The sequence below is a fragment of the Mesocricetus auratus genome, unplaced genomic scaffold, assembly GCF_017639785.1.
Source record: "Mesocricetus auratus isolate SY011 unplaced genomic scaffold, BCM_Maur_2.0 Super-Scaffold_100047, whole genome shotgun sequence".
Taxonomy (NCBI): Eukaryota; Metazoa; Chordata; class Mammalia; order Rodentia; family Cricetidae; genus Mesocricetus; species Mesocricetus auratus.
The window spans coordinates 6721688-6745913 of NW_024429224.1; the positions used below are offsets into that span (position 1 = coordinate 6721688).

The following is a 24226-nucleotide window of genomic DNA, read 5'->3' on the forward strand; positions in this document are numbered from 1 at the left end:
CATTCTTTACTGCCAATCTTTTCTGGGAGTTAGGGGGGAACCCTACAGGTCACACTCCTCAGCCTCATTACTATCACGCAGACAGTTGGTGCCAGAGGGGTGTGTGTGTGTGTGTGTCTGTGTGTGTGTGTGTTTCCGTCCCCATCCTGTCAAGTCTTCTGCAGAGACAAGTTTAGTGAGGGAACTCTCACATACCTGGGACATTCTGGAAATGGACATCTTGGCTCTGTTAAGAGAGACAGGCTCCCCCTGCTGGCCCAGTACTTTAGGTAGGAGGCAAGTGGAACCCATCAGGTGTCCATGAGTTGACCAAGTGAGAGGACTCTGAGGCATGTGCTCCCTCTAAGGACTCCAACAGTTGCCCACACAGAATGAGACTGCAAGGTGGGCTGGGGTCGGGGAGTAAGAAAGAGTAAATGGGCAGGAAGATCAAATACTTAACAGTTTAAGTCTCCATTGCCCTCAACAATATGCAACACAGTCAAGGAAATCCAGGCGGTTACCTTTAAGTTTAGTAACGATCAGTTAAGATGATGAGGCCCAAGGCTTACAGGGAAACAGAATCTCACTGTTGACAACTGTGAACCAGCACGGCCGTCCCGAGGTAATCTGGCCTGACAAGAAGTATTCCTAACACTCTGGGTCTGCTGAGCTTACTCTTGGGAACTTCCTTTGTAAAAACAACTTTTGAAAAAAACTGAAAAGTTATTATTATTAGTTTTTCGAGACAGGGCTTCTTCGTGTAACAGGCCTGGAACTCACTTTGTAGACCAGGCTTCCTTTGCCTCCGGAGTGGAGTGCTGGGATCAAAGGCGTGCGCCACCACCACCCGACTAAGCTACTCACTTTTTTACTGTATGCGCATGGTTGTTTCAATGCCATGTGTAGTTCGCACCACATGCATGCCTGAAAAGGGGCGTTGGATCACAGACAGGTGTGAGCTGCCGTGTGGGTGCTGGGAATTGAACCCGAGCAGTCAGGCTCCCAACTGCTGAGCCATTTCTCCATCCCGGTGAACTCTTGTTTTAAAACCAGGTAGTTTTTTTGTTTTATGACGAGAAAAACCTGCCCAGGAAAGTTGGACATGGAGGCTCATTCCTGTAATCCTAACCCTAGGGAATCTCTGTGAGTTCAAGGTCAGCCTCATCTACATAGGGAGATTCTGTTTTTGAGACCTTGTCTCAAAAGAAAACCCAAAAGTAATAAAAACAGAGGTAAAGAACTAAGAAGAGTTAGTTATGGGTCGGGGAGCGCACTCCCGAGTCCGGCTCCGTCCAGCAGGGGGCGCCCGTGAGAAGGCGGGCGGAAGGTCACTGGCCGTAGAGCCGGGACTCCGGGCGGGCTCCAGAGCCGGGTTACCGCTCAGCCGCCTGCCCGTCCACTGGTGCGCCCGCAGCTCCGGCCGGGAACCAGGGTTCGGACCAGACTCCAGCCCTCCACGAGAGACTCGGCTGCAGCCACAACCACCCGGGTCCGCGCCTGCCCGGAAGCGCGGGCGCCGAGGGGGCGGGGCCTGGAAGCGCTTCCGGGGGCGGGGGGCGCGGGCAGGGGTGGCAGCGGGAGCGGCGGGGAAGGGCCTGGCTCGGGCGGCGGCGGCGGAGGGGGCGCCGCGGGCGGGCGATGTGAGCGCGGCGCGTGGCCCAGGTGAGGTTGGCGGGTCGCGGGCGGAGGTGTCAGGGTCTGGATGACCCGTGGGGCGGCTGTCCGGTTCCTCGTGGGTGAGGCGGGGCGGGCGGGCGAGACGCTGCCTGGCCAGTGCGGGGGCCGGCCGGGCGCGGTCCTGAAGCCCGGGCACTTACCGGAGGCCAGGCGCTTGGCCCCGAGGGGTGAGCCAGGGCAGCTGCCCTGCACCTCTCCAGCCTCCTCTCCCGGGCGCTTCGCTCTCCCTCCTGTACGGAGGGCTCTGAGTGACCGTGGCCCCCGAGAGCCAGTCCCGGCCTGGGGGCGTCGGCGGAGGCTGCCCTGGAACTGCTGTCCCCGGCCACCGCCTGGTGCCAGGTAAACAGGCGGCGCGTGTTAGGCTTGGCCGGGGAGGTCTCCGTGGTCACTCGGGCACAGCTGAGGATGGGCTGGGGAGGGGGCGTGTAAAACACTGCTTGCCTAGGCCAAGTGACTGCTTTGGGGTTACTCACATCTGGGACGCTCCATCTTGAGGTTTTCAGCACGTCTCTTCCATGCTGGGCCTCAGTTTCTCCACGTGAGAATAGAGTTTAGATGAACTCGCTGCAGACCCCTCATGCTGGAATATCTGACATTGTAACGTCTGTGCCTGGTTCGACATGCGGGGCAGTTTTACTGAAGACTGAAGACACCCCACCCCCCCAACTTCCAGATGTAGACTTTTTAACCTCTCCGTGCACTTTGTCCCAGGGAGGTTTAAAATGATTCCCAGAAGCGTTTTCTTGGCCATAGCTTTCGCCGTTCCTTGCTGCCGTCCATAGTTTTCCTGTGAAGCATTTTGCATGCAAGCATTTTGCCGTTTGTATTTGCCCATTTTCTCTTTGTTCCTTAGTCTAGGCTGTTTTTGCTTCACATCTGGATTATTGCAACAGCTTCTTAGCTGGTCTTTGACTCCAGAGGTTTCCCCCTCCCCCATCCTTCCTTTATGCTAACGCCAAACTTAGTATAGGAAGTAAAAAAAAAAAAATAGTTGAGTGCTTGCTTAAATGTCAGAATGCTGTGAGTGGTGGCCGAAAGGAGTCAAAAGCACCCTAATCCCCAACCAAGGCTTTCCACTGGGTGTCCAGACATTGCCTGTGACGAGGTAATGTCCCTGAGACAAGGTTGTGTGCCTTAGAGAGGTAGAGGTGACTAGGGGCGGCGGTGGGGCTTAGCGAGGGGCGGGAGATGACAAGTAGGATTCAGATTAGCGGGGGGAAGAAAGGAACTATGGAGTTAGTGACCCGACCTGCCGCCTGGCTGAGGGCTGTGATGGGAGAGGAGTAAGAGGAAAGATTGATTAGGCTTGGTTCCTGAAAGGTCTTGAACACTAGGCCAAAGTTAAAAGTATTCTAGAGGCAGGTGTATTCCAGCAACGGGGGGAGGGTGTGCCGAGCAGGAGGTGGAAGGAAGAGGCTGGGGGGGGGGGCTGTGCCAGTTAGACCACCGTTCACAGCTGACGTGTCCAGTTTGCTTTGTGGTGTCTTTCGATTGCCCCCCCCGCCCCCGTTCAAGGGTCTTTTACCCGAACCTGACTTTCCCTGGCCTCTGCTTCTGCGAGTTTGCCCAGGTTCTGGCTACCTCTGGGCCGTTGTTCCAGCCCTCTGAGAACACTCTCCATTTCACTTCCTTCAAGCCCCTGCTGAAGATATACTTCCTCCAAAGGGTGTTCCCTCGACGCCCTACCCCCATGCCTTTGTGGCACTGGGACTCTGCAGCAAGCTTCCTTGGTTGTTGCTGAGCTTGTCTTGGCCCAGCTGAAGCAGGAGTTTTGTTTGAAGACACAGAATGTGAATGCTTCTTTCAGAGTCTTCTGCTACCTGATGCTGGAACCGGGATTTTGATACTAGGTCCTCAAATAGTTCCTGATTTTTGTTGGTAAACAACTTTTTTTTTCCTTAAAGGAGAAGCTTTCTCTGTCCTCTGTAACTACTGGTATTTAATACTGAAATCCCAGGTGGAATTTTTCAATTTTATTCTCAGATGCAGAAAGAACAGAAAAAATTCTGTGAAATGTTAGTGTTTATTTCTGATCTCAGGGAAAGAAAAAAAAGTGTGTTGAGACAGGGTTTCTCTGTGTAACAACCCTGGTTGTCCTGGAACTCACTCTGTAGACCAGGCTGGCCTCGAACTCACAGAGATCCTCCTGCCTCTGCCTTCCCAGTGCTAAGATTAAAGGTGTGTGCCACCACTGCCCAGCTCTAAAATATTAATTCTTAAGTCTAAGGCTGTGGGAAAAGAGAGTGGGGTCTGGGATCAGGTCTGGACTTGAATCTCAGCACAGCCACTCAGTAGCCATGCAAAGCTGAATGATTTACCACGTTCTCTGAGCCTGCCTTTTCTTTCCTTCTCCTCCTTTTCTTTTCTTCTGGTGCTGAAGACTTAGCCCAGGGCCTCACACATACGAGGCAAATGCTCTACTACTGAGTTACACCCCCAGCTTGAGCCTGCCTCTTCTTCTTGTAATGTGAAATAAAGTCTGCATTGTAGGGTTGTTACAGGTGCGCGTGCACTAGCGCCAGGGACCCTTCTCCACTGCTCTCCACCACCTCCGCTTTCATCTCTTGAGCTGGGTTCTCTCACTCTTCAGCCAAACTGGTTAGCCAGCAAGCGCCAGAGATTCTTCTGTCTCTGCCTCGCCAGTGCTGGGATTGCACAGCATGAGCCTCTGTGCGTGGCATTTTACATGGTGCTGAGAATCCAAGCCCTCATGCTCGCATGGTAAGCACTTTACAAGCCAAGGCCTCTCCACAGCCTCTGGAGTTTTCATGACGATGGCACACAAAGGAGGCAGCAAAACTTAGGGACTGCTGAAGCTATCAGGTGTGGTGTGTCAGAGTGGAGGGGAGATGGGCTAGCCTGGGACATGTTTCTGTCCTGCCGTCCAGGTGAAGCAAGAATGTCAGGTGTTGAGACCCAGAGTCCCGTCATTTATAGTTCCACTAATTTTCATGTCACTTTAGTTGAAATTCTGTTTCATGCTTTCGGACTTATTAATTGTGTCCATTTAATGTTTTGTAGCTGACAAACTGCTGAATTTAGCTTAGTGAAGGTCACCAACTGAGCGCAGTTAGGCTTCTAATGGTTATTTTCTGTTGATGTTGCTGGCATGGAAAGCACCCTGGAAGAATGCAGTTCAAGGTGAGCCTTTCTAACCCGTTTGTTCTAAGAGGTGGGACGCGTGTGTTTTCTAGCTCTCCGGAAAAGCCAGCCGTGAGTAAGTAAGCTGCTGCGCCTTGGTTTAGACGGAGGTCTTGCCTTAAGGAAGCTTACTCCTGCCTGCAACATCCTTTCAGCTCATGACTCAAATGTGAGATTTGACCAGGGACAGTGCTGCAAAAAGCTCTGGTGCCTTATTGGGGAGGCTGGGACAGGAGGTCGCTGAACTCACGAGTTTGAATCCAAACCTGGGTAACAGACCAAAACCCTATCTTTAGAAAAAAGCAAAGATTTCGAAACACTTTTTGGGGCTTACTTTACGGACAGAATAAAAACAATGGGCATTTCACAGAGTTTGAAAACCATTTGAAGTGTTTGACCAGTTTGACATCATGGCCCCTTGCCACTGTGTCAGACCAGCTGGCTTTGTATAGGAGGACATCTTGATGGAATTTGTTTTGCCACTTGAAGTTGGTCATGAAGATTAGCACCAAGAAAAGCTACACGCCGCAGCAGGATGCCCAAGTGAAAGTCCTCTTCCTTCTGAGAGGTGTGTACTTTAGCTCTGGAGACTGACAAATGCGGTTTAAGGTCCTTGTCTCTTGGAGTGTGTCTCCTCATCTGTACAGTGGGGATGGTTGCAACATCTGTGTCTGCTGCCAGGAAGAGCTCCCTCTGCTCAGTGTGCACAGCAGGGGCTAAGAGCAGCCGGTCCTCACTGTGGCTGGTGAGGTTGAAGCCACCATTCCTCTCCTGCTTGGAAAGCTCAGAAGCGGCTTCCAGTGTTGTGCATTGACTAAGACAAATCACACCCTCCCCAAATTAGTGTATCTGGGCAGACCTGGAGAGTGTTAGCGCCTCGCTCAGAAATGTAACAGTTCGGATAAAAATGTTCTCTCACATGAATTAATGCAGTAAGAACTCTAAACTTGTTTTCCTTTAAATTAGGAAGCGCCCTTCATGAATATCCATCACAGAATGCCATTTCCTCCCTGGTTTTTTTTCCTTGCATTGAGTTTCACCAGCATCACAATGCTTCCTGCAGCCCTGCTGCTCATCGGGCTTGCTGCAAGCCTGGGTTTGAAATCACAAGTGTCTTGACTGGGAATAATGATTCTTTCTAGTACCTCAAGTGCTTCCAAATTTGTCACCTTCCTTTCTTTTCTTGGAAGTGTAACTGGGCACTTTTAAAGGAGGCATAGCGTCTCCTGAGGCTACAGTGTTCCAGGTGAATGGAGTCAGCCACCTTGGAGATTTTGCCTCCTGTCTTGTCTGTTCTGCACCTCCAGGGTCTTCAGCAGGACAGTCTGAGTGCTGAGGCTACAGCTGTGCTGGCAGTCCAGAGGTCTTGAGTTACCTGCTTGCTTTAGGATACATCAGCTGACCCACACTGAAAGCCTCCTGTGAGGTCCCTGCCTAAGCGCATCTGCTTGTGAGACAACTCCCATTGCTTGGTCTCTGCTTTGTTCTGGTTGTCATGGGGAGATCGTTCTGAGGCTCCACCCATGGTCATTGTGGAGGGGACGTTAGGCCCACGTGTGTTGTTTTGTCCAGATGACATTTAGGAGTCCCTTGTTAGTAGGCTTTCTGTGACACAGGTTGTAGTGTACAAGGGTGTTAGCAACTTTTTGTGTTTGTTTTCCTCAACATGTAATGTTAGGCATGGTGATGGATTTTTTGTTTGTTTGTTTTTCCGAGACAGGGTTTCTCTGTATTGTTTTGGAGGCTGTCCTGGAACTTGCTGTAGCCCAGGCTGGCCTCGAACTCACAGAGATCCTCCTGCCTCTGCCTCTCGAGTGCTGGGATTAAAGGTGTGCGCCACCAACGCCCGGCTATGGTGGTGGATTTTACTTTCCAGCCTAGTCAGTGGAAGTGGTGCTTAGGAGAGGATCAGGTTTGTTGACTCTGACTTGCTACTGCTATGTTAGAGGACCTCTTTCTTGAGGAACAAGTGCATTGTCCCCCCCCATGCTGTAATGCCACATCCTCTCTAGTTATCGAAGTGTTGGTCAGTCCCTCCTCTCTCCCACTCCCACATCATACTTCTTACTGCCTACTGGATAGCCTAAGCTCGGCTTGTCCTTTCTGGACTCTGTTGTGCCCCTGAGTGGATGTCAGCCCACACCACGAGTCCTTGTGACTCCTCTGGACTCGTGTTCACTCTGGCTGCCCCAGAGTTAATTTCCACCTCTACCCCATGTTTGAGCCTCTTCACATGATATTCCTGCTGTGCTTCTTGTACCAGGCCACTATGCTTCACATTTGCTAGGTGAGTATCCTGCTGCTGAGTTACATCCCTAAACACTTAATGGGTCCACTTAATATGTGTATTTTTTTGAAATATTGGCCACAATTTGAAAAAAAAAATCCCAGAAACCACATAGCCTAAAAAGATGGGAAACAGTAAGAATAAGGAAAAGATGTGTCTCAAATGCATAGGCATGCGTACACTATCTTGTCATTTGTTATCACAAAGCTATAAGAAGCTTTGTGTGCATTGTTGTCTAGAGTCAGAGACAGGAGGATTGCTACAAATGGTAAATTCCAGGTGAGCAGTCTAGGAAAAAAAAATGAGGCAGTCTTAGATCATAGCTGCATAAATTGCTGCTGTAACTCCATAGCTGCCTCTGTCGTACTCCCCAGCTCCAGTGACATGGATGTGCCCACTAAAAGTGCACTCTTGGAGCTGGGTGGTGGTGTCACACACCTCTAATCCCAGCACTCGGGAGGCAGAGGCAGGCAGACCACTGTGAGTTTGAGTGAGGTCATTCTGCTCTACAGAGTGAATTCCAGGACAGCCTCCAAAACAATACAGAGAAACCCTGTCTTGGAAAAAAAAAGTGCACTCTTGGGGTTGTTGTGTGGTTCTCATGTGTACTACCTGTAACATGGGACTGTGTGTCAGCATACTGTTACTGATGAGACTTTCACAAGTTACTCATGGGTGTAATAACTAGCACCTTTAACCCCTATGTTGTTGAGGAGAACACTGTAAAGCTGGACATGATGGTGTACACCTTAAGTGAATATTTGGGAGCAGAGGCAGGAGGATTGCCTCGAGTTTGAGGCCAGCCCGGGCTATAGAGTACGACCCTGTCTCAGAACATACAAAGAACAGAATGAGTCAACTATAGAAATGAACATGAGAAAAATATCATGCGTATAAGTTGCTCTAGACCTGGCTACTTTTAAGTGCAGCATAGACCTCCTTCTGTATTGAAGCATACACAGTATATCTGTCTGTTCCTTTTAACACCTGCTTTGTATTTCATTATAGAGTTGGATTTTTTTTTTGACAGGGTTTTTTTTTTTTTTTTTGACAGTGGCTTCTTTCAAACTCCAGGGCCCAAGGGGCTGTCCTGCCTCAACCTCTCAAATAGCCTGGGCTTCATGTGTATGCGGTTGTACCCTGCTTTTTCCTAACCAGTCTTCTTTTGTGGTTGTTCCTCTTTTGTGGCTGCAGCAGGAAAAAAGGGAAAAGAAAGAAAAGCACAGTGGATATCTTGTTGCATGCATATATAAATTCATACTTCTGCAGCATGTGTATATACGCATTTCTGCAACATACATGAATATACACTTCTGCAACATGCATGTATACACACTTCAAGCACTGTATCTGTATTTTAAATTCTTTTTAAAGATAATTTTTATTGCATTCATTTATGTGTGGGTGCACATGCATGTCACTGTGCACATGTAGGACAACTTGCAAGAGTCAACTCTTCTACCAAGTGTGTCACAAGAGTGCAGGTCCAACTTGGGTCATCAGGTTTGGTGGCAGGTGCCTTTACCTGCTGAGCTATCTCTCTAGCTTCTAGACCCAGTTTTTAGCAGTTACTTTATAACAAAAGCCTTTAATATGTTGATAAATACCACCAAATTATCCGTGGGGATTATATTTGCCAGCACTTAAAAGCTTGCTTACATCTAATGGCTTAAAAGTGGCATCTTAAATCATAGTGTGCCTCAGTGGTAGAGTGTTTGCCTGTCATGTGCAAGGTCCTGGGTTCAGTCCCCCAGTACTGCCCCTACTAAAAAAGTGTCACTTTTTTTCTTTTTGTAATTCAAATGTCTTTAATCATGAATAAAGTTAAAACATGTTTTTGTGCGTTTTTGTCTTTTGTAGATCTTTTTCTTTTTAGCTGTCAGTAGCCTTTGCTGATTCTTCAGGAAAAAATTTTGTGTTAGCCCAATATCAAATCTGTATGCATTTCCTGTGGTGACATATTGTTTATGATCTAGTAAAGCCACTGAGGATCAAAATGCAAAGCCAGCCACACTAGTTAACCATAGAAGCTGGCCAGTGGTGGCACACATCCTTAATCTCAGGAGATAAAGGCAGATGGATCTCTGTGAGTTCAACGCCACCCAGCACTACATTCGAGTGAATCAGTGTAAAAGAGAATTAGAGCTCATGTCTTTAATCCCAGCCCTAGAGAGGTATATAAAAGACAGGAGCCCAGTGTCTCAGGCTGCATCCTGAGAGTTAGTTTCCAGACACATTGAGGAGAGCTCATGGAGACAGGATCAACCTTCAGCCTCAGGTAGACGTAAGAACTAATGTCTGGCTGCTTTGCTGATCTTCAGCTTGAAGCTTGAAACCCAATATCAGTCTCTGGGTTTTTATTATTCGTGTTGCAATTTCCCTTCAATCTGCCATTTACCTGTGGCCTTTAGAGAGAGTGGTAGTAGTATGTCGTCCTGTACATTTGTCTGTCTGTGCCTTTATGGTTTCTAGAACTGATATCATGCCTGGGAGAGCTGTTAAGCCACTGTGTATGAATTTACCCAGCTCTTTTAGTTATTTTTGGTACTACAAGTCTTCAAAACACTATTGTAAGAATATTGATGGTATTCAGGGGAAAGCCAGCTGAGCATTGCTCACTCATTTTTAGGACACTGGCAAGCAGGCAGCTGCTTTGAAGGCTCCAGGAGTTGTGCTCTGTATTGGCCAGGCCTTTCGTTTCATCCTGCGCTACAGTGACATCTCCTGTAAGAGTCACTGCCTTTCTGCCTCCTTTGTTCACACCCATGTGAAGGAACGGGCTAGTCACTCGTGTCCCTTCTTAGCTCAGCATGTGTATAGTTTCTGCTTGACTGTGTCCCTGTCTCCCTTCCCTCTTCTTCTAGAGTTCCCTCAGGTAACAAACCAAACCAACAAGCAAAGTCACTGTGCTGGGAAGCCTTAGAACTGAGCTTCTCTTGCATTTCCCAGCAGCGCATTGTGTGGCATCCGCAGGGCAGCGGTGTGTCTGGGCTTTTCCTGATGGGACCATGCAGAGCTTTCAAGTAGCTTTACTTACTAACCCCTTGCCATCTGGTCTTCGGCCTTCTGCTCCATTCTCCTTTGGTCTGTGGGAGGAATGGTAGTCGATGGACTAACCCCTCTCACTGTGACCATGCCCACAGTGCTAGGCTGCCTGAGTGGCCTCCCTCAGTGTGCCCCAACTCCTCCCTAATGGAGCTGCTGCCCTGAACTCACCCTGTCAATTGGACCTCCTTGCTGCTTAGAGTCCCTACCGCCCTCGGTGTCCTCATGGCTCACTCAGTTCTGCACATCGCTTAGAGTTTACTCTTGTTCTTTGAACTCCAATCTCAGTGCTGCTTTGCGTTCTGTTGAACTTGGGCATTTGGTCGCTGAGATGTCCACCTTGAGTCACCAAAGGGCAGTCACTTGAGCCCTAGCTTTGTGGTTTCTTTTTTTTTTTAAGATTTTATTATTATGAATACTGTGTTCGCCTACATGTATACCTGCAGGCCAGAGAGTACACTAGATCTCATTACAGATGGGTGTGAGCCACCATGTGGTTGCTGGGAATTGAACTCTGGACCTCTGGAAGAGCAGGCAGTGCTCTTATCCTCTGAGCCATCTCTCCAGGCCCCAGCTTTGTGGTTTCTAATTAAGGCTTTTGTGTAGAGAGAGTGAGTGCTTTTGCTTAAAGCAGGTATACGGAGCTGGAAAGGGGGCCTGAGGAATACAAGGGCATCAAAACTGATCTTCAGAGAGACTATGTACTTTTCTAGGGGTACCCCCAATCTTTTCCTCCTCATAGCTCTTACCTATACAGGTCTGGTTTTGCTGCTTTCAGAAAGGACTTATGTGTAGCCTAGGCTGGCCTCCTGTCTTCCTGCTACTCTGCTGGGAGGAGATGGTTTTGGTCTGGAAAGAGGACACTTTGAACATTGGTACTTTGAGCATCTGTTACTAAAATGCCTTCACTATCTTATCGATAGGAAGATGCTTGCCACTTGTCTCTGTCACCTTCCTTCCTCTTCGCCTCTGCGGCTTCACTTCCTCTCCTGGGCCCATGGAAATGGTGCTGGCAAAGTCAGCCTCTTGAAGTCTTGCTTTCCTTGTCTCTAAAACGTTGGGATGCTCAGGGGCTCCTTGAAGTAAGGCATGCAAGCCTTGGCATTCTGCCTAGCATGCACCCAGCATTCAGTAACGGGAGCTTCCTGGTGCCCAGGAAGGCGAAGGGAGGGGAGTGCCTGCCGGCGACGCTGAAAGAGCAGGAGGGTTATCTTCCCAGGCAGCAGCCAGCGCAAGTTAATTCATGCTCTTATCCTCAGCATAGCTTTCACAGACAAAAACAAAATAGCTATTAATGGCACCATAGGAAAAAATCCAGCTTATATGTGCTTGTTTTTAAAGTTAAAATATTACAGGGTAAATAAATGATGAGGGCTTTGTTTTTTTTTCCCTATTATAATGTGCAAGTGAAAGGAAGACATGATTAATCTGCTAAATTAAAGAACACTGATCCTAATGTTTTTAGTGAGTGGAATAATCAAATTCATTATTGTTTTCTGAAGCAGCTGCAAACTTAATCTAAATGAAAAACGAATATAAATTACATCTCTGCATTATCAAAAATGAATTCCATTCCCATCTCTCCTTGGGCTGGGAGAAAGCTGCATTAAGCCCATGTCAAACTGCAAGATTGGGACTTTTGTGAGTCTTTGCGTTCCCTGTGGTTTGCTGTGTGTAGGAGTGGATATTGAGTATTTCCTGTAAGTGTAGAGAAATAATTTAAGTCCCTGGTTACTATGCCATTTACTGATTGCAATTAAATCTTAGTGCAGCACAAATGACAGAGGCTAATTTCCTTAATTTACAAAGAGTTCTGACAATCCAGTAAAAAGGCAACTGCAGGCAGAGGATAAAAAAGGCCGTTAAGAGACTGGCTGCCTTCACCCTGCCCTTGGCAGATTGCCATTAAGTGTGAGAAACAGAAAAACACATGCACATCAGAAGGGAAGGATGCTGGTAGTTCTGGGTAGCTCTTCCCTGTGATCTGGGACCACTAGGCACTTACCACCTCTTGGAAGGTGCTTTGACTTTATAGGTTGAAATGACAGCCTCATAGTTCTTCTGCAAAGAGTTACAAAAGAACTGAGATGTCTGTAATGTGTCACTGTGTGTGATTAGTTTGCTGCCTGGTTTTGGCATCAGTTGACATTGGTTAAACACATGTGTCACAGCTGTGAAAGTTGGAAAAAATGAGGTTGATGAGTTAAGTGCCTCTATAGGAATATTTTAAGGTATATTAAATATATTTATTCTTTTAAAGAATTTATGTATGTGTGACTGTTGTATGTGCATCATATGCATACAGGCACCCAAGGAGACCAGAAGGGGGCATCAGATACCCAGGAACTAGAGTTACAGATACCGTGAAGTGCTGTGTGGGTGCTGGGAGCCAAACTTGGATCCTCTGCTACAGAAGCCAGCTCCCTTAACTTCTGAGCCATCTCTCCAAACCTAGTTACATTTCTTAGGACCCGGGCATATGATGTACATGTTCAGCATTCCCTGAGGAACTCCAGCAGTACTTTTCCTTTAGAGGAGGGCACTGGAGTGGGAGAGTTTTGTTATTTTTATATTTCTATATCATGCTCTGAAGTACTATGATATGCATATATTTTTTACTTTAAAGACAAACTTATTTAGAAACCTAATATAAAGTAGGCCTGTTGAAATTCCATGCATGGAAGAATTAGCAAGCTGCTGTTCCTAATGGAACAAAGGATCATAGGTGAAGTTGACATCCAGACACAGTCTCTGAGTTCTGTCCTGGGACCACTCGTATAAATCTGGCCATAGGGTATGGAACTTGAAATTAGTCCTTTCGTTCTCCTTAGTCTGGTAATGTGCCTAGAACTCAGATTACCTGTGAACTCACCTGGCCACCTCCCAGCAGCTTCTTACCGAGTGTGGCTTGTTAGCAGTTCCGGGGAGGAGTCTTCAAGTCTCACTGGTGCTGCAGAAGGAAGTGTCACTGTGTGGCCCGGGACAGTGCCTCCCTTTCTCCTTTTGCAGAAAGACGGGATCCTCAGGTATCAGCCAGCCCTGGTGTGCTGCTTTCCTGTACCCTGCTGACACGGCCACCTGGAGAGCAGCCTCTAGAAGCCCTTCCGTCTTAAAACGCTTTGCCACCCCAGCTTTCCCCGCACCTTCCTCCCCCCTTTGTTAGCTGTTTAGACACATCGTGCTGAAGCCGTGCTGTGAGGCAGGCGACATCGCCTTTTCTTAGGTGAGGGCTGTACTTTTGAAAGCTTTGTTAAGTGGAGAAAGAGTGCATCTCTTGCTAAATTTTGTTTATTTACCGAAGAAACGACTATTTTTCTCTGTCTAAAAGGCTATTTTTAGTCCTTGTTTTAAAAAAGCATCTGTTCATATTTGTGGAGTTTTCATTTGTGATATTTGGCTTTTATTGATTTGTGAATGTCATACCACCACCTGGCTTGGTCCTTTTTTCTAAGTTTTTTTTTGAAACAGGGTTTCTTTGTGTAACAGTTCTGGCTGTCCTGGAACTCACAGAGAATCTCCTGCCTCTGCCGTCTGAGTGCTGGGATTAAAAGTGAGCAGCACCACTGCCTGGCTTTTGTAAGCATGCTTAAGATATAAAACTTTGGGTTGGAGAGATGGCTCAGGTTAAGAGCACTGGCTGCTCTTCCAGAGTTCAATTCCCAGCAACCCCATGGTGGCTCACAACTATCTATAGTGGGATCTGGTGCCCTCTTCTGGCCTGCAGGCATACATGGAGGCAGAATGTTGTATACGTAATAGATGGATTTAAGACAAAGAAACAGGTTTTACTTCTGTAGTTAGCCCTCCACATTTGAACATCATCATGCCTTCTTTCCAGGAAGGATTCAGCAGTAAAGTCTGTCGCGTTCCCCACGCCACCTCTGTCTGTCTAATAGCTGTCCTCCTCCCCTTCCCTGAAATGGCCCCTGCAGTGACTGCTCTCCACTGACCTCCTCTGCTTCTCCGCGCCCTCCCTGCTGAAGTAGAGCTTCCGGTGTGTCCTTCCTCCCGCCTCCTTCCGTGGAGACAGCGTTCCTGCAGGACTCACCCTCACACATCCTGATAGCCTTTATGCATCCTTTTGGTCTTCTTTAAAGTACATTTGCTTCCCTGGTCTTTTCTGACCACACCCTCACTGTAAAGATGGCCTAGCCTTACCAGCACTTACGGTGAAAGGACTATAACTCTCCTTGCCGCTGGTGCTGAGCACTCAGCCGACTCCCACTTCATACTTACCAATGAGTTAGAGCCCAGTTGTATATTAAGTCTGGTTAGATTTTTCCTTTTCTTTTCCTCCGACAGCATCTCCCTATGTAGCCAAGATTTGGTGTGGAATCGTGAGGACTTTAAAACACCTTGTGGTACTGGAGGAGGGGAGGGAGAGGGAATTGGGATTGACATGTAAAACAAGCTATTTAAAATTAAAATAATAATAAAAAGAAAAAAACCACCTTGTGGTAACGTCTGCTCTATTGGACTAACTCAAATGTTTTTTGTTGTTGTTTGTTATTTACCTCACAAGCATAACTGCTAGATGGGTTAGGGAGCTGTACAGCAGTGGAGACTCACTTAGTAGTGCTCAAGGCTCTGGGTGCTGTGTCTAGCTCTGGGGGGGGGTTGGGGGAGGCTTGTTTGGAGGATTGGTAACCACTAGAAAACACATGTGGTTTCTATATTGGACACCAATGTTCTAGAATAGATGCATTTTTAAGCTTTTTTTCTTTTGTTATGTTTTGTTTTATTTTTCAAGACCGTGTTTCTCTGTATAGCCCTGACTGGAATGCTCTGCAGACCAGGCTGGCTACAAACTCTCAGAGATCCACCTGCCTCCGCTTCCGGAGTACTGGGATTAAAGGTGTGCTACTGCCTCCTGGCTTTAAATTGGTTTTTAAAGAAACTTAACAAAAAATTCCACTGGCCTACATTATATTTATGAATTCATTTTAGAAGACAGTATTCATCTCTGTAGCATTATCTTACAGCCAGGATGTGTTTCTTCATTCACCCTTATTAAAAAATCCTTATTAAGATAGTAAGCCAGTGAGATGGCTCAGTGAGTAGGGGCGCTTGTTCCAGGCCTGGTGACCTAAGTTCAGTACCTGGAATCCAATGGTGAAAGGAGAGAAAAGTCTGCCACAAGTTGTCCTTTACTACCACATTCGTGTTCTCTCATTCTCTCTCTTTCTCCCCCACCCCCACACTCACTCACTCACACACACACACACACACACCCCCAGACACACACTCACACCCAGACACACACACTCACACACATATACACCTAGACACACACATACACTCACACACATATACACCCAGACACACTCACACACATATACACCCAGACACACACACATATACACCCAGACACACTCACACACATATACACCCAGACACACACACACATATACACCCAGACACATATACACCCAGACACACTCACACACATATACACCCAGACACACTCACACACATATACACCCAGACACACTCACACACATATACACCCAGACACACACACATACACACACATATACACCCAGACACACTCACACACATATACACCCAGACACACACACACACACTCACTCGTGTACACTGTAAAAAAAGATAAAGCCTTCTTTTTCATTTTGCCCATTTTATTTATGGCCCCAGATTTCTTATAACTCCTTGCTGCTGTATTGCTGGTTGTACCTCATTCTGACAAAACAGCAAGTGATCGCTTATGGATTTTGTTTAAATAGTCAATATTTGCATGTAACCAGTAATTCTGTTTTTTGTTTTTGTTTTTGTTTTTTTTTTTGGATTTGGGTTGTTGTTTGTTTTTGTTGTTGTTTTGAGACAGGGTTTCTCTGTGTCGCTTTGGAGTCTGTCCTGGAACTCGCTCTGTAGACCAGGTTGTCCTCGAACTCACAGAGATCCGCCTGCCTCTGCCTCCCGAGTGCTGGGATTAAAGGTGTGCGCCACCAACGCCTGGGTCTTCCATCTTTTCTTAAATGGTTGTGTGCCTTCAGTTTCCCTTGCTGCTTTAGCTCAGGGTTCCAAACACAACAATGTTAAGAATGGTTATGACTAACCCAGGTGTGCACACCTTTAATTCCAGTATTCAAGAGGCAGAGAAAGATGGATCTCTATGGGTTTGAGGCCAGCCTGGTCTGCATAGTGGGTTCCAGGACAGCAGGGCTGTATAGAGAGACCCTGTCTCAAAATACAAAGAAAGGAAGGAGAAAAGAAAGGATAGTGATGGTAGAAAGCCTTGCCTGTCCTAGAAGCCCTAATGGGATGCCTTAGCTGGAGTGTTTACCAGAATGTGCTCTAGGGAGCACTGCTCCTTTGGATGCTAATGTCATACCTTGAGAGGAGAGTTCCACAGTTAAATGAGTTTGCAAACTGCTGAGTTAAACAGAATGCTGTCTGCAAAACCCTTTCAGATGGGTTATTATGCTAATGTATTTTTAATCCTTAGGAGGTAAGGATGTTGGGGCTAGCACATGTTTTGTTGAATATATTTTGGGAAAAGAATGAATCTTTCTAAGGATGATGTCATTGCTTTGCAGTAGATACTGTTTGTTATGTTTTTAAGAGTAGTGTTCTATTTCTTCCTTACTGGGCTGCTGTTCTCTTACTCTGAATGGGTGTTTACTTCTGAGATGAATTTGGCGTAATGTTGATGTAGCTGAGCGTGTTTCTCCTTTGACTTTCTGATGCCATGGGTAATCTTAGCAATGCTCAAACCTTAGCTGGTCGTTCCTCATTGTTGGCGTTTGCAGAGGCCCTTCAGTGCCTTAGATGAGACAGACTTCTTCCCGCTGCTCACCATCCTGTCAGCTTTGTACCAGGTGCACTGAGACGCCTCCATCCATGTCTCCTCCTGCGGCTACACAGTGGGGACGGCCTGGAGAGCGTTTGTGCCTTGGCACTTCTGTGTCGTTCTCATTTAGTTCTGCCAATTTATGTTATCCTAAAAATATGTCCATCTCATGCAGATTTTAAATTGACTCCAGTCAGAAGTCTAGGATAAATAGAAGCGTAACATTCCTCTTTGACTAAAATGTTTGAACTCATTCTGACAAGATTGAAAATTATGATGTGATCCAGTCAAATTAACTGATCTTTTCCTGCAAGCATCTTAGAGTTAAGACTTACAGTCCTATTTTTTTCCCTTGGTGGTTATATGCTATTGAATTACTTTGCTTGCTTTTGTCTTTGTTTTTCTAGCCTCCTTAGTTGAGTCACTTATTTTCACTATTTATTGTTTAAGATAAAATTGTTAAGTCCCCGACTTCCCTTGTACTTTTCTGTTGTAGGTGATGCTTTCTGAACCTCAATGTTTTATTGTGAAAAGCTGCAGAAAACTTGACAGGGTTCCACAGTAACCCTGTGACCACTGTGTGCCACTGTTAAGTTTGCTGTGTTTGCTTTGTCATTTGTCTGTCCAAGTAAGTTGGAGACCCACAGACTTGTTCTCCAGTCAGTTCTTAGTCGGTTGGTCGGGGGTGATGGTACACTGCTACAGGCTAAGCACTCGGGAAGAGCTGGAGGGGGAGGCCAGACATCTCAAAAAAGCAAAATCTGTTGGGTGGATTTTAAAACAAAATTACAATTGCTAGTTCTAGTCTCTTGTTTACCTTAGCTAGTGTGTGTGTGTGTACATGTGTGTACACGTATACCACAGTGCACTTGAGGTTAGAGGACAGCTTTGGGGAATTGATCTCTCTCCTTCTATGGTGTGGGTCCTGAGAAATTGAACTCAGGCTGTCTTGCTTGGTGGCAAGGGCCTTTGCCCATTGAGCAATCTCACCAGCTCCGTCAGTGGTTTGGGTTTTTTTTTGGTTTTTCGAGACAGGGTTTCTCTGTATTGTTTTGGAGGCCATCCTGGAACTCGCTCTGTAGACCAGCTCAGCCTCGAACTCACAGAGATCCACCTGCCTCTGCCTCCCTAGTGCTGGGATTAAAGGCGTGCGCCACCACCGCCCGGCCCGTCAGTGGTTTGGAGTGGTTCTTTGCTGCAGATCCCAGGTCAGGAGTGGTGGGAGCAGAGCTGTCCCAAGTGTGCTAGTGCTGAGTATCTATCATTGGAGGTCCTGACTTGTAGTGTGCCCACCACTCTTCTTGCTTTTGCCTGAAATAACTCTTCCCTGCAAAGGACTGAGCATGTGAGGAAAGCCCGAATCATGATTGCACTGGAAAGGAGTTTATTCCATTCATTGTGTTGGGGTTGTTGGACTTTGAAAAATACCAATTAAAGTATGTGAGTGGTCACTGGAGACATGGCTTATTCAGTAAAGTGTGTGTGTACAAGCCTGAGGATCTGAGTTCCAATCCCTAGTACTCATATAACAAAAGCAAGGAGGGCAGTGACATAACTCAGCAACTGGGTTTGATCTCCCAGACCTTGTGAGGGAAAGAATCAACTCCCAAAAGTTGTTCTTTGGCCTCCGCATGGCCTTTGGCACCTCAGACATAAATAAATAAAATGGGAAGAAGAAAAAAAACCCTGGGACTGTAAGAGAGTTCAGAACTGGGATTTGATCCCCAGTACCCACAGGGTGGCTCACAACCATCTATAACTGAAGTTCCAGTGGATTCGACACTCAGTTACACTGCATGTCCATAGTACACAGACATACAGTCAGGCAAAACACCTGTACACACAAACAATAAAGATTTAAAGACTGGCCTTGGAGACGTGTGTCTGTTATCCCAGTACTCTGGGCTGGAGACAGATGAATTTTGAGATGTTGACCAGCAAGACTTGCCACTTGGTGAGCTTCCAGCTCAGTGAGAGATTGACTACTCTCAAAATATAAGAGAGAGAAGGAAGATGCCAGTGTTGACCTTTGACTTCCATGAACGTGCTCACACACATGTTCCTGCTCACACGCTGTGTACAGAAACCATATACAAGGCAGGATGTCTTGTATATGAATTGGAACATTTTTCATAGAGTCCTTCAGAGACCCTCAGCAGCAGGTGAATGCTAATTTTTTTAAAAAATTTTTCGAGACAAGGTTTCTCTGTAGCTTTGGAGGCTGTCTTGGTCTTGGAACTTGCTCAACAGACCAGGCTGGCCTTGAACTCACAGAGATGCTCCTGTCTCTCCTCTGGAGTGCACCAGGACCATCTGGGGATAATTATTCTTGAAGGGTGCCACTTTCCGTCAGCTGAGCCAGCACTCCTGTGCATGCAATGCTTTTCTGTGATCAAGTTGAGTGTTGGGCAAGAAGAATGACACTGGACTGATTGATCATTCACTTATTTGGCTTTAGGTGAATTAATGGAAAAATGGAAGATAAAAGCTAAGCAAGAGGAAGAATGTTAAGGCAGACCTTAGGAGTGCTAGCTGTGGAGTTGATGTGAGCTCGTATGTAACGCTGCTTGCTTTTGCTGAGGAGCTCTGGCGAATTACGGATGCTCTTTGTCTCTGCAGATTACGCCCCATGTCAGTAGAAATGGACAGCAGCAGTTTCATTCAGTTCGATGTGCCCGAGCACAGCAGCACCGTTCTGAGCCAACTAAATGAGCTCCGCCTGCAAGGGAAGCTATGTGACATCATCGTCCACATTCAGGGTCAGCCATTCCGAGCCCACAAAGCCGTCCTCGCTGCCAGCTCCCCATACTTTCGGGACCATTCAGCATTGAGCACTATGAGTGGCTTGTCGATATCTGTGATTAAGAACCCCAGTGTGTTTGAGCAGTTGCTCTCCTTCTGTTACACTGGAAGAATGTCCTTGCAGCTGAAGGATGTTGTCAGTTTTCTGACCGCAGCCAGCTTTCTTCAGATGCAGTGTGTCATTGACAAGTGCACGCAGATCCTGGAGAGCATCCACTCAAAGATCAGCGTGGGAGATGTTGACTCTGTCACCATTGGTGCTGAAGAGAATCCCGAAAGCCAGAATGGGGTGAAAGATGGCAGCTTCTTTGCCAGTCCTGTTGAGATCTCCCCTCCATATTGCTCTCAGGTACGGCAGCCTCCAGTAAGCAGCGATCTCCGGATGGAGACAACCCCCAACAAAGCCCTTAGAAGCCGCTTACAGGAAGAGGGGCACTCAGATCGGGGGAGCAGTGGCAGCGTGTCTGAGTATGAGATTCAGATTGAAGGGGACCACGAGCAAGGGGACTTGTTGGTCAGGGAGAGCCAGATCACTGAGGTGAAAGTGAAGATGGAAAAGTCTGACCGACCCAGTTGTTCCGACAGCTCTTCCTTGGGTGATGACGGCTACCACACAGAGATGGTTGATGGGGAACAAGTTATGGCTGTGAACGTGGGTGCCTATGGCTCTGTGCTCCAGCACACGTATCCCTACTTCCAGGCAGCCTCACAGCCTTCCAGCGGGCCAGAAGCTTTTGGAGGTCAGAGTAATTCCAGTCCATCCAGGTCCATGCTGAGCTGCTTCCGAGGCCGGGGTGCCCGCCAGAAGCGGGCTATGTCTGTTCACCTGCACAGTGACCCGCAGGGTGTGGTGCAGGGGTCTGACAGTGAAGCCATGACGAACAATCCCAGTTATGAGAGCAGTCCCCGGGAGAGGGGTGCCAGGGGCTACTGGTACCCATACAACGAGAGGCTGATCTGTATTTACTGCGGGAAGTCCTTTAACCAGAAGGGAAGCCTCGACAGGCACATGCGACTGCACATGGGGATCACCCCCTTTGTGTGCAAGTTCTGTGGGAAGAAGTACACACGCAAGGACCAGCTGGAGTACCACATCCGGGGCCACACCGACGACAAACCATTCCGCTGTGAGGTCTGCGGGAAATGCTTTCCGTTCCAGGGCACCCTCAACCAGCACCTGCGCAAAAACCACCCAGGGGTCACCGAGGTCAGGAGTCGCATGGAGTCGCCCGAAAGAACAGATGTGTACATGGAACAGAAACTCGAAAGCGACGTGTCAGCCTCAGAGATGGCTCTGGATTCCCGAATGGAAATCCACACAGTAGCTGATGCGCCTGACTGAGGTGCCGGAGAAGGGGCGCCCGCGCAAAGCACACGGGCGATGCATAGTTGAGATTTGCTTTGTTGTAATCTTTGGATCCCCCACCATCTGGAAATCTCTTGGATTCTTGTAGTCTCTCTGAGGGTTCCAGGTGTGGCACCTCCTGTGGTTACTCCCCTCTCCTCTCCTCCCCTCTCCCCTCCCCCAGGGAGCTCAAAGCATGAAGGGCAGCATATCCAGGGAAACACAGGCTGACAGTATTCCTCTTGGGCTGAACGCCTCTCCCAACTCTGCCAGTGATTCAGCCATGCCAACCGGTTGACCCCATGTTCTCTGCCCAGAGGCAAACACTCTTTCACTGTGGGTGTTAGCCCCAGCGCGTTTTCATGGAGAGAGGCTGGATGCCGTCAGCTGATAGAAATGGGTAACCTTTTCATATTTAAAACTTCTTTTAGGGGGTAGTTAGACAATTTATATATATATATAATAAAGTGGTTATTATATATAGTATATATAATTCTCAAATTTGGGTTTATTCTGGTTGAGGTGAATGTAAGGAATATATAATTTAATACAATGTGAGCAGAGCTCTGACTGTTTCAGCCCTGCCTACTATGTTAGTTTCCACCCGCGTTTCCCTTACAGAAGAACGTCAGTAGACTTTCACGTATAGTAATCATTGTGTCCAAATGCAAGCAAAGCAAATCACAGTGTTCGTAGCTCTGCTTCATAACAAACACATAAGCCAAATGCCATAAAACTCCTTCAACTGTAGTGGGAACCATTTGGAACTTTTGTCCGTTGTCCAGGTGTGCTGGACAACCTGTGGTGCTGACCTTTCTACACAGAGTAGTGTTATACTAGCCAACCCCAAAGGAGCAGTGGTTTTCAAGGGTTACTACAAATCTACCTTCATTCCGTACTGTAGAAGCATACATACCAGGTAACTAAATCAAATTGCTCCTCCGTGAGTTAGTACTCTTACTAAAGGACAGGAATTTGTGTAGCACTTGCCTCCAGAATTCTCCAGGTCGTGTTGTGGTTTGTTGTTTTGTTTCCTTTTGGGTTTTTCTCTCTCTCCTCAAACAGCCAGTTCAGGTGCACAACAACTTTTTCTATGCAGTTCCCAGGGAAACTGCAGAACTTGGAATTTGTACTTTTTGTAAAGCTATCCTCTACGGGAATTGCAAGCAATATATCTATCTTAGTATTGTATGTGCTAATGAGAGCCTCAGTGGCTCCTATACTCAGTGTTTCCTGCTTAAAGAAAAAAAGTCAAACCCTCAAAGATCCTCAGTGTGTCACCAAATTTGTGTGTATGTCTCACCATTTTTGGTCACGTGGTGCTATTTTTTATGTTAAGTATCTTTTAGGTCAGTATCATCTAGAAAATGTGAAACCTACCAGTAGTAATGACTTAGTTCCTTTCCTCTCAAGTTCACAGCTTGAAAAGAAACCTCAAAAGCGTGTGCTGGCAAACGGGTTACTGTCTGAGTGGTGTCTGGTCAGTGCTTTGGAAAATGTCTGTTTGCTGTTAGGTTCATATACGCCAACAGGCTTCACAGATGGCTCTGGTGCTGTGGACTCAGGCAGAGAGGGCGATTTCGTAGGCAGTTTACAGGCCAGGTTTGCAGCTGACGGCAGAGACAGCAGTACTCTAGTCTGCCTGAGTACTGGGCTCTGAAACTCAGACAAACAACCAACCCAGAAACTGAGGACCACCTCAGAGGCTAGGAGCTAAGAAATACAGAAATAGATGTTTGCTGGTTTGCCATGCTTTTTTGGCTCTTAAAATACCAAGAATGATGGGTTTGGGGGGAGGTATTTTTGTTTTGTTTAGTTGGTGGGGTTTTTTTTTGTTTTGTTTTGTTTTGTTTTTGGCTGGAGTGGTTGATACAGGGTTTCTCTGTGTAGCTCTGGCTGTCCTAGAACTCTCTCTGTGACCAGGCTGGCCTCGAACTCAAAGATTCTCCTGCCTCTGCCTCCTTAGTGCTGGGATAAAGGCATGTGCCACCACACCACTACCAGAGTCTTTTTCTGTTGTTTTTTATTTGAGAAAAAGTTGATTCCAGCCCTTCCCTTCCCTTTCCTCATGTGTAGCAGCCCCGGTGCGCATGGTGGCACCTTCTTAGCACACAGGATCTGCTCATATGTGAACTGCTCGCCTCACCTCAGTGTTAACTCCTGTAGATGACTAATCCTGCTGCTCCCGGGAGTAGCTCTTGCTAATCGGGTATACGGAATGCCTTTTCCTCGTCAAACTGCCTAAGTCGGGGTTTTTTCTGTCCCTGAAGCATTTGTTCAGCCGAGAAAGCTGAGTGCCTCAAGGGAAAGATGGACCCCAAGTGTTTACCTACTTAAGTGTGTTCTGAGGTTTCAGGTAAATGTTTGTGATTTTTTTTCATTTTCCTTACACAAATGCATTTTGTTTTGCTTTTTCTTTTTGAGAATTAAATGTAAAAACTTTTTTTTTGTGTCGTGATGCCAATTAAGTTTGTGACAAGAAAGGCCCCAAGTGTAAGGACATGAGACGTCAAGCTCAGGGAAGGAGCCTCCTTTTCACTTAGGCCTGGGGCCTTCTGAGATGCTTCCAGAGCTTTCTGTGGTTAGCGGGGCGCACTCGGGCAGCACGCCCATGTCCTGGCTCTTGTTACTGTCTGTCTGACTTACGTACATGTAGTTCTTGTGTTTGTCAACTTGTTAGCTGGTTTGAGTTTACCAAAGAGTGACTTATCCAAAATTGTCTTTGACAAAAATATACATTGCTTTGATTGTACAGTTCAGGTTCAAACATTGTAATGGGACTGTTAGGGGCAGAAAACCAATTTGAGTTTTTAATGATCATGATTCCGCATTTTGCAAGTTGCGCTTGCTCCCATTCGTGTTGCTAACACTTTACCTTCTCCACTGCTAGCAGTGTTAAGAATGAATTCTCAAGCCATAACACAGTACTGTAAAGTTCACAGGGCTTTGAGGGAGGCAGCGTCCAGGCCAGCATCGCACTGCATAGCCTGTCTGCGCACTCGCACTAGGTGCCTGCTGGTGGGCATGGCTGCCCAGGGCTCTCCGTGCAGACAGGGCAGCAGTGGTCAGTTGTGTCTTAACTGCATGAGAATGTACCAGGAGACCCAGCTTGGCCACACAAGCAGGCCTCTCTCCC

At 47.2% G+C, this 24226-nt stretch overlaps 1 protein-coding gene across 1 annotated transcript; it reads left to right on the forward strand.

Moving 5' to 3' along the window:
- The first annotated feature begins 1599 nt into the window (after nucleotides 1-1599).
- On the forward strand, nucleotides 1600-22960 carry Zbtb34 (zinc finger and BTB domain containing 34). Its single transcript, XM_005082061.4, has 2 exons — nucleotides 1600-1644; nucleotides 19563-22960. The coding sequence occupies exon 2, from the start codon at nucleotides 19573-19575 to the stop codon at nucleotides 21085-21087; it is 1515 nt and encodes a 504-aa protein (XP_005082118.1). The 5' UTR covers nucleotides 1600-1644; nucleotides 19563-19572; the 3' UTR covers nucleotides 21088-22960.
- Nucleotides 22961-24226: the final 1266 nt, after the last annotated feature.